At 47.2% G+C, this 10,715-nt stretch overlaps 1 protein-coding gene across 1 annotated transcript; it reads left to right on the top strand.

Annotated features, from left to right (window-relative positions):
• The first annotated feature begins 360 nt into the window (after positions 1 to 360).
• Positions 361 to 10,254, top strand: LOC125534787 (dirigent protein 5-like). Its single transcript, XM_048697892.1, has 2 exons — positions 361 to 482; positions 9,564 to 10,254. The coding sequence occupies exons 1-2, from the start codon at positions 361 to 363 to the stop codon at positions 10,078 to 10,080; spliced, it is 639 nt and encodes a 212-aa protein (XP_048553849.1). The 3' UTR covers positions 10,081 to 10,254.
• The last annotated feature ends 461 nt before the right edge of the window (positions 10,255 to 10,715 follow it).

Genomic DNA, 10,715 nt, shown 5'->3' with positions numbered 1-10,715 from the left:
TTGGATTGGGGTCAGGGTTTTGGAGGTGTGCGAAGGCGAAGCGGCGAGGGCAGTGGACTAGGCAGGGAGGGGAGCGACTAGAGGCATGTCCACGAAGGGCGGCAGCATGCCAGCCTCATGGAATGGCCGTGGCGGCTCATCCTCGGTGTCGGTGTCGGAAACATGAGAGGGAGACCTAGTGTATTGGGAGGCGAGGAAGACGTCGGAGAGACGCGCTTGTAGTTCATGGGTGTCAAATGGCGACGTGTGCGTGTGAAAGTTGGTTGATGAGGGTGATGTGGGAGTGGGCGGAGGTGCAAAGGCACGAGGCGGCGAGGGAGGAAGGGGGGCCCGTTGGCATCGACCGGAGTGCCGTTGAGGATGAAGGGCGAGGGGACGCAAAGCGCGGTGAATGGTTCTGAGAGGATGATGTGGACGTCTCCGATCATGAGCGTGCGCGAGGCGCGGGTCGCCGTCGAGGAAGAGCCGGCGGAGTCCATGCTGCGAGTGCAGAACGCGGGATTAGGATGAGATGCGAAGGAATTGGGAAGAGGTGGGAAGAAGGGCCAGATTCGTCTATACCTACAGTCTCGAATGCGGTGGCCGCACCACCAGCAGCGAGCACAATGGATGGGGTCGCGGCAGGTCTCTACGCAATGGTCTAGGGCGAGGCACCGGAAGCAGTGCCACTTATTGTGTTTGGGAGAAGGAGAGCGAGAGTTTGGATGAGTGGGGAGGAGGCGGCAAGGGGTTAAATAGGTGAGGTGCGAGGGAGGATGACTGCGGTCGAGAGGGAAGGAGAGGAGAGCATCTTTGTAGGATGGCGTCGTGTTGCTGTTGGAGCGCGTGGGTGACAAGGCCGCCGTCAGGGCGGCAGGCGCCATTGCGTGTGTCAGAGGGAGAGGGGGCGACGTGCTGGGGCGTGGTGACCGATTAGCCGGAGTAGGCTGGAGAGAGGGATTAGGCGTGATGATGAGGCCTAGATGCTGATCAGAGGCGTCGTGGACGAGCTGTATCGACGAGACGGCGCGTGCTCTCTCCAGATCGTCGGTTCCCAATGCAAGATTCTCCGTTGCCATAGATGATGGGGCTGCGCGTGGGGGGACAGAGGGAGGCGCAGCGGGGTCCGGATTAGACGCGGGGCGGGCAAGCGGTTCGTCTAGAGATGGCACAGATAAAGAGAGCGAGTGGGGTTCCTGGGGGCGCGCGAGAACTACGGTTGCGTGCGGCGACTCCGGTACCGCGTACGGATCTTTTGCAAGATTTGGTGTGTCAGAGAGCGCCGCACAGTCATCATTATGCATGAGGTGGGACCTAGGCGCATGCAGGGCAGGACGGACATGCGGCGAGTGTGCGACCGCAGGGGGCTGCTGTGGCACGTGAGCCTGCGCAAGCTGGTGAGCAAAAGGGCCAAGAATGGACTCCGTTCGAGGGGGTGGAGTAGGGTAAACGAATTTTGTGTAAACATGCAGGAAGCGACTGCAGTGGTTTAGCAGTAGGGTAAACGAATTCCGTTCGAGGTCGCCGTTTCGAGTTGGTCAAATAAGAAGAGACGAAACCCTTCAAAATCAAGGGACCATGCATGAGAATTTGAATTTTGGTTGAGCAAGAGAAGATGCCAGTTTTGTAGATATGCTCATGAACTTTGACTGCTAGGAAATCTTGTTTGACCGAAAAACAGTGGTTTAGGGCTGACTCAACTAACAGTTCATTAGGTCTAACGGAGATCGGCAGGAAAGTAACCTAGAACGGGTGTGTATGTTGGGTGTAATGCATGCGTGACGTAAGCTGGAAGAAGTGATTAACATTAAGCATACGATAAAAGAAGCTAATACCAGGCCGTTGTCGACGCTCCTTGGGTAGATCAAGAGTTGTGGACACAGCTGGCCGCAGTGCAGAAACGGCCGCCGGCGGTGAGGAGGATGCGGTTCCAACAGACGATGGCAGTGGCAAGCCGGGAGGCAAGCAGCAGGTGGCACCTCGAGGCAGAGGCCATGGGAAACGGATCAACATGCCCAGCTTCCTAAAGTCGCCCATGGAAGCGATGAGCGAGGCAACGTCAGGTGACGCCATAGTGAAGGATAAGCAAGAGTCTCCATCATCCGTGACATTGAAGAGATGGTGGATGCCGCCAAAGAGGCAGGCAAGGATGAGGCTCATCAAGAAGGCATCAAGGTCGAAAGGGAATTGGATGACATGCACGTACATGCGGCATCCATGCAGCTGTGTGTGTGAGAGGATGGAGACCGGTGAGCGGCATTGTGCCCAGGCGACCCGTTCGAAGTGATCACCCAGGTCATCTGGGATTGGGAGAAGCTGAGCAAGCGTCATGCATGTTGTCGTAGAGCGAGGAGGGGGTGGGAGTGGTGGCAAGGTCCTAGCGAAGGAGAAGGAGTATTTACGACAGTGGAGCGGTGCTTGGGCAAGGATGATCTCTGCTATGCGCGCAGAAGCAACGTGGAAGCGGAAGATCAGGGGGAGCATTGCGCAACGTAGAAAACAAACTATGTATCTGCACCATCATCGGTTTTCTCACACAATGTCGGCATGTTCTATTATAAGTTTAGAAGAGTTACCATATGTGACTCTATGGTCTAGTAGCACTGTGTTAGCATACTTAGTAGCTTTCGGGAGTTGTATGCGAATAGGCATAGGCTAATAGGGATGTAGCCAGTGATTAGGAAAGATTGTTTGACAACTTGTCATCAGGAGTTAGTGTCCGTGTTATGGTAGGATTAGTTTGAGTCGGTTTGATAGCTTGTTTCGGTCGCGCCGTGTGTCTTTGTGTGTATGAGCACGAGTGCGTCAATAGTAACCGAGGGCGTTGAAAAGAAAACAGAAGTAACGATACGGATACGGGTTCTTGGCTATAAGATTTTTGTGTGTGTTTGTTGTTTTTGATGTTATCGAAACCGAGAGCGAAATTCCAACAGTATAATAGTAGAATGGAAACGGTCTAGCGTCTGCCATGCATGTTACATGTTAAGGTGACATGTCTATTAAAATAACATATTTATCATGTCGAGCGAAATAGTTTATGCCAGGTATACAAATGATTTGTTGTCTCAAGTGTTCTTTGCCACCTTGTCAAAGGCACGAGCTCCGGCCATGGCTGGCATGTGGACGTGCTAGCGAAAAAGGCAAAAGCGATGTCATGCATTGCCTTAACTGGTTGGAGAGGAACGAAAACAATCTATATCAGTATGCCTTCTAATCTTTGAGGAAATATTCTGCTCCAAATTAAGAAACATCAGTGCATGTGTGTGGCTTTTGGAAGCCCACCTAACATGAGTAGCTGGTGTACGATTACATACTCAAGACTGCCCAATAGCACAAAACCAATAATTGCTTTTGCTTTTTTTGGTATGCTACGTTGGAGGAGCTACCCAGCCGGCGAATCAATTTGTAAACAAGACTGGTCACTTGGAGTACAAGGGAGATTATCATGTAAGCTAAATTAAGTTACTAAACTCATACTTTCTACCTGCATGCCCCACAGTTCAATGCATGCACATCTATAAATAGCATGCACAAGTCAAGCTCTTAACACGCAACAACAAGAGCTGCATCCTCACATAGCAGTGCTCTACTACATCACAGCTAGTCGATAGATCCTTCGCAGCTTAGGCTCAGTAATCAGTAGCGTTGTCAACAATGCAAGGCCTCGTAGCAACTTCCAAGCTGTCACTGGCCGTTGTGGTCGCGGTGTTTCTGCTGGGCTCGTGGGCGGCTGCCGGCCACGGCCTGAGGAGGGTCGTCTCCACACTACTAGGAAAAGGGCTATAGATGAAATTGACACTAATGTTGCACCAGACATGTGGTGCGCCATTACTATATACTAATGACGCACCATGTGTTGGTGCGTTATTAGTGTTCAAATACTAATGACGCACCACATCCACGGTGCGCCATTATTAAAAAACCTTTTTTTAATTTTTTTTCAAAACTACTAATAGCGCACTGTGGGAGTTGTGCGCCATTACTAGTTGAACTAGTAATGGCGCACCATCCCCACGGTGCGCCATTAGTGAATTTTTTTTAAAATTTTTTCAATACTACTAATGGCGCACCGTTGGAGTGGTGCGCCATTACTAGTTGAACTAGTAATGGCGCACCACTCCCACGGTGCGCCATTAGTAACTTGGCCACCACTTCCACCGAATGCACCCCCCTTGGACCGTCTTTTCAGTTTTTAAAAAAATAAACAAAAATGATGAAAATGTCAAAAAAATAAAACAAAATAAGTTTCCCATGAGATATGTGGTCTAGTTGTTGTGAAAATTTACAAATATGAATTTCGACTTTATTTGCGAAATCTCTCGAGAATTTGTAAAATGGGCATAACTTTTACGTACAAACTCAGATGAAAAAGTTTTTTATATGAAAAATCATCTACTCGAAAAGTTACATCCGAATTCAAGCAGAAGCTTCTGTCGTACCCTTTACATGAGGATTCTTCCGCGGAAGAACAACTCATATTCGCCTTGTCACAGGGCGCCGAGCACAACCTGCTGACCTATGAGGCGTACAATATCAACGGCTACACATTCTACACCGAGGACAAGGACATGAAGAGCGATGGTTATCAGAACAACGGCTACACATCCATCTCGATCTCGATCCCACCCGCACCCTCCCCCGCTAGCTCCACCGCCACCGACGACCCACCGCACCCTCCCCCGCTCCACCACCACCGCTGACGACCCCCCGCACCCTCCCCCCACTTCCAGGTGAGCTCCACCTCCTCTCCCCTCTTCATTTTTTAAAAAATAATAATAAAAAAGTGTAGACTACAATTGTTGTTAAACAACAATTATTACTGTTTTTATAAAAAATATTACTGTTTCATATTCATATTCATTTTCTAAAAAATTATTACATGCAACAAAAAAATTACTTATGGCGCACCTCTGGCTGGTGCGCCATTGCTATATATATAAAAAAAGATTACTAATGGCGCACCTCTGCCTGGTGCGCCATTGCTATGTAAAAAAAGATTACTAATGGCGCACCTCTGCCTGGTGCGCCATTGCTATGTAAAAAAAACATTACTAATGGTACACCGACCGCAGGTGCGCCATTAGTAAGATTCCCCCCTAGCTAATTCCCTCCCTATCGCCAGATCCCCTTCGTCCCTCTCCCTCGCCCCCTAGCTAATTCCCCCCGCTGCCCTGACCCACGCCGCCGCCGCCCCCGCGCCTCCGTCTCCGTCGCCGCCCCCACGCCGCCGCCGCCCCCGCGCCTCCGTCTCCGTCGCCGCCCCCATGCCGCCATCGCCCCCGTGCCTCCGTCTCCATCCCCGCCCCCACGCCGCCGTCGCCCCTGCGCCTCCGTCTCCGTCGCCGCCCCCACGCCGCCCCGCGCCTCCGTCTCCTCGCCGCCGCCCCCACGCCGCCACCGCCCCCGCGCCTCCGTCTCCGTCGCCGCCCCCGCGCCTCCTCGGACGCCCTCGGACGCCCGCCGATTTCCTCCGCCTCGGCCACCATCGCCACCGCTCGACGCCGAATTCGCGCCGCCTCGACTAGCTCCGGCTACCCCGAGTCGCCCTCGACCTCCCCAGTGAGCACCCAAGCTGCTTCCCCCTCTTGATTTCCTTCTGATGTGTTCTAGGGTTAGGGGTTGGAGAATTTTGGACAAGAAAAGGGGTTGGAGAATTAAGTAGCTAGGGTTGGGGAATTAAGTAGCTAAGGAGATTATGTTTAGAGCATCAATGATGGGTGTTGATATACCTCTGGATAATTTTGATTTTATTCATATTCTCAAGGAATTGGAATTATCCAGGGAACAAAATAGTAATAAAACTGAACACTGTTTAGATATTCATGACTCGAATGGAAATGTCGCCTCCCTGTGTCTAAGTTGGCATGATACTGTAGTGGAAGAGGAGGAGAAATTTACGGTTGTTTCTAGAAGAGAGAAAAAGTCTCCTGCTAAGAGAAATGTCACTATTTCTTCTCTTACCTCCTCTTCTATACCTTGTACTAGAGGTCAGCAAAAGAATATCAGTTCTACTTTGCCCCCTAGTAGATCTGAATACTATTTCTGTTAGGAGATGGTGTGTTATTAAGATGCATATATTGTTATGTTACGCAAATTGTATCATCTTGCCACTTAAGTTAGCCTTCCCTTTAAGCAGAAAATTCAGTTAGGAGCTACTGTCAAAAACTTGAGCTACTGTCAAAAAATTCAGTTAGGTACAGTTAGGAGCTACTGTCAAAAACTTGAGCTACTGTCAAAAAAATCAGTTAGGTACAGTTAGCATCATGTAAGAAAATGGCCATAATGTGCCCTGATAATGATGTATTTTGTCATAAAAATATATAGTGGACTGCCATGATAATGACATGCTGCTAGTAGTTACTTCCCCATGAGTTTCATTAATAGCAAGTCAGTTTTGTTTATAGTTGAAAGTAAGTGTGTGGTTTGAAAATCAAACAGAAATGTTTTCTTCACTCAGAAGCCTGTTACTGCACCTGTACTGCACATTACAAAGTCTCCTAGTACTTAACCCACCCAAGCTATGAGGCAAAAATTTCAATTAACTGTTATGGACAATTGTCAATTTTCTGTAATGATGATGGAACATTATAAAGCATTGTACTCCAATGTATATGAAGGATACAAAAAATTTAGCAACTTCTCTGATTTTATAAAGTTGTTCTTATATGGGTGAAACTTCACTTGTTTTTAGGCTAGTGCACGGTGTTGCTTTATTCTGTCATCATTTGTAACTATGTCACAAATAAATTGTTCCTTCTTCTGTATTTGAAGTAATGACTGTTCATAAGCTGAGGCATGGATTAAGTTGTTTCTTTGCTGTACCATTATATGTGGATGATTTTTTGTTTGGTGACCTATTATATCTGGAATGGAACCTCACATAAGTTGAGCTGATTTTTTTCCATATGAAAGCAGAGGACCATATGGTCTGTGGCTGGGTTTTGTCTCCGACCATTGTGTCATGCTGAATTTGCAGGTACCCTGAGAGGCCCTTGAGTCTGCCGGAATGTCGATTAACTTCCGTTCCGGCAAATTCGGGTATTCCATATGTCCTATTTTCAGCAAAGGTCATGCTGAAATTTTTCGTGAATTTTAGCATGACTTTGCTAAAAAGAGGACATATGTGGTACTTGCGACTAATGCATGGTCAGGGGTATTGTAGTACTTAGTTAAGTAGGATCAACTGCCCCGCCATTCTTGCTGCATTAAACCATAGGTGGCAATAGAGCCAAGTGATTAGGCCCAACATGGAATTCTCCTTAGCATCGATAAACCCTAGATGATAAACCCAACATAGGTGGCAATAGAGCCAAGTGATTAGTGCCAAGTGATTAGGCCCAACCTAGGGTGCCTCGGCATCGATAAACCCTAAATGATGAAAACTTAACTTGGCTTCTATAGGGTGCCTCGGTGTCGATGAGAACCTAAATGATGTACGCTTAGGCTTTTAGGGTGCCTCGGCGTCGACAAAACCTAAATAATGAAAGCTTAGGCTTTTAGGGTGCCTCGACGTCGACAAACCCTAAATGATAAAACCTTGGCTTTTAGGGTGCCTCGGCGTCGATAAGAACCTAAATGATGAAAGCTTAGGCTTTTAGGGTGCCTCATCGTCGACAAACCCTAAATGATAAAAGCTTACCTTTTAGGATGCCTCGGTGTCGACAAACCCTAAATGATGTAGTTTTGAATTATGAACGTAGGATATGTCGTCATCATCATCGGACGACGAAAGTCTCCGGGCGAAGTGCGACTGGTGCCACGACGATCGAGGTCTGTGCGACATGCCTCACCTGGACGATGATCGGCGCTTCAGCATTAAGCTCGAGGAGACCTTCGAAGTTGAAACGGTACACAACGATGACAAGTGTTATTTTCATAATTAAGAATGACTTCAACTATTTCAACGTGTAATTTTCATCTTTTACAATTCGAGTATAGATTATTCCATGCCATGCAAGACGCTATGTCTTGGAGAGGATGGATTTTGAAGACCATGAAATTTCTGAAACAAAGAAAATTCACCTAAGGACTCATCACGATGTGGACTTTGAAGTAAATCTATATAATTCTGAGAGCGTAACCCATTTTGGTTGCAAAAATTGGGAAGCATTTTGCAAGATGTATGGTTTTGATGAGGGTATGCTTATCACCATGGATCTTGGTAATCCTGACATCAACCAAGACAATATGGATATTTGGGTCCTTGTTGATACGCCTCCAGTTCTACCGCTATATGAGTTTCTCAAACATAGTTATTAGCTAATTTATATTGTTTATTTCAAAATAGTTGACAGCTTATTTCCATTGACAGCTTATTTTTATTGTTCAAAGAATGTGCGGGAGATGGTAGACAAAACCCACTACACCGATGGCTCTGAATTAACAACTTACAAGGAGAAAAATCATTTGGTCGGATTTTGTACTGACATTGAGAATTACATTATCCACAATCGAACTCCTCAACATTATGGTAAATACGTGCCACTAGTGCATGTGTTCAACTACGGTAACTACCATGGAGATACCCTGGCAAGATTTTTACTATTACGACATCCGTGCATCTTTTGCATACTTCTAAAACTAGTACATCATTGCTAACTATGAAGTTATTACTATGTTTTTCAACAGATAATCCCAGAGAATTGTGTGCCTCATATGATGTATCAGAAAGGTAGTCTTAATGTTTTGAACATACAGCCAGGTCGTCCTACGAATCTCAACTGTCCATACGAGATTTCTAAAAGAAGTGGAGACATGAAAATCAAAGGATGGAAAAAATGTATGGACAGTCGTAAGGAGCTTCTTGGAAGCAAAACGAACCGAAGCGCAAGAATTGGAGACAGGATGTTCTCCATTCTCCATAATGGAGAGTCAGGGTCTATATTATTTTATGCTATTTTAGCTTAAATAGGGTATTTAGGTCCTGCCTAATACTGATGATCATGTGCTAAGAACAATTAAGTAGGGTTGGTTCGATGACTATCAAGATGATGATCGTATGAATTGTTATGAATAACGAGTAGAAGTTGTATGATGATGATTAGTAGGACTTGTTAGGATTAGTATTACTTCCGACAAACTCGATACTCGTGGTCTCGAGACTTGTAATGTTTTATCTTTGTTCGGTCTTTTGAATTCGGAGACTAATATGATGAATTGTATTCGGAGACTAATCTTCTATTGTATTCGATGAATCTGCTGTTGCTGTGTGCTACTGTCTATATCCTGTCAAATAATATATTTTGTAACCTGTGCAAAAATCAGAAAAGTAAAAAAAACCCTAATATTCATACTAATGGCGCATCACTACAGAGTGCGCCATTAGTATGCCAAGTATACTAATGGCGCATCCATCCGCAGTGCGCCATTAGTGTGCCAGAGCACATGGTTAAATATGGCCCTGGGAGGCATACTAATGGCGCATGGTGTTATATACTAATGGCGCACTGGGTAGTGCGCCATTAGTATACCAAATACTAATGGTGCACCAGTGGTGCGCCATTAGTAATAAATACTAGTGGCGTGATACTAATGGCGCACCAGTGATGCGCCATTAGTAGGCAAAACTAGTGCGCCATTAGTAGGCCTTTTCCTAGTAGTGCCAGCAGCTCCAACGAGCCGTGCAACGAGATGACGCTCTACTACCACGACATCCTCTACGACGACATCAACAACACGGAGAATGCGACATCAGCAGCGGCCACCAAGCCCACGGTGCTCAGCACGACCCACTGGAAGAACGACACCTACTTCGGCACTCTCGTGGTGTTCGATGACCCGATGACGGTGGGGAAGGTGCTACCCATGGCGGGGGAGGGGCCCGCGGCGCGCGCCCAGGGCTTCTACTTCTATGACAAGCAGGAGTCTTACACCTCGTGGTTTGGCTTCTCCATCGTGTTCAACTCCACGGCGCACAAGGGCACCATCAACCTCGTCGGCGTGGACCTCATGGACGACAAGACCCGGGGCCTCTCCGTCGTCGGCGGCACCGGCCACTTCTTCATGGCGCGCGGCATCGCCACGCTCCGACTTGATGCCTCCGAGGGAACCGTCTACTTCTGTCTGCAGATGGACATCAAGCTCTACGAGTGCTACGTCTGACGATTTATATTAAGGTGACACATCCATTATGGTGTCTGTCAATAAGGATGCTGCTGTTTTCTATGCTCTTCGATTTGTCTTGGTGTGTGAGGGCAGGTTTGTGTGTTATTGTCGCATACGTTGACAAGTATGCGAAATGCACTGCATTTTTATTCGTCTTTACTGTTTTTTTGTAAGTGCAAGTTCAGGGGAGGTAGCTCTTCTATATATATTATCTAAAAGAAGATTTCTAAGTGTCGTTGGTATTTCTTATTTCTTTTTTAACACAGTACAGACGCAAACGCTCATACAAACATGCATAAACTCAACCCTACGAGCACCTTCGAGAGACTGTGCCAGCATATCATCCTGAGATTTATGAAGTCACCGTAGGAGCCTCGTTGTCAACTGGAATGTCTCCTCCCACTAAAAGATCGCCAAAAATTCCGAAATAAACCTAGGAATACTCACTAGTAGAAAACAGGGCTTAGGTCACGGGGCAATATTCACATTAGTCCCGGTTCAGTCACGAACCGGGACTAATGTGAGCATTGGTCCCGGTTCGTGCCGTTAAGGCATTAGTCCCGGTTCACCTGAGCCCTTTAGTCCCGGTTTGAGAAACGAACCGAGACTAAAGGGTGCGATGCCCTTTCGTC

This window comes from Triticum urartu, chromosome 2 (assembly GCF_003073215.2).
Source record: "Triticum urartu cultivar G1812 chromosome 2, Tu2.1, whole genome shotgun sequence".
NCBI lineage: Eukaryota > Viridiplantae > Streptophyta > Magnoliopsida > Poales > Poaceae > Triticum > Triticum urartu.
The sequence above is the reverse complement of the archived record's forward strand: the minus strand, read 5'-3'. Positions and strand labels throughout refer to the sequence as shown.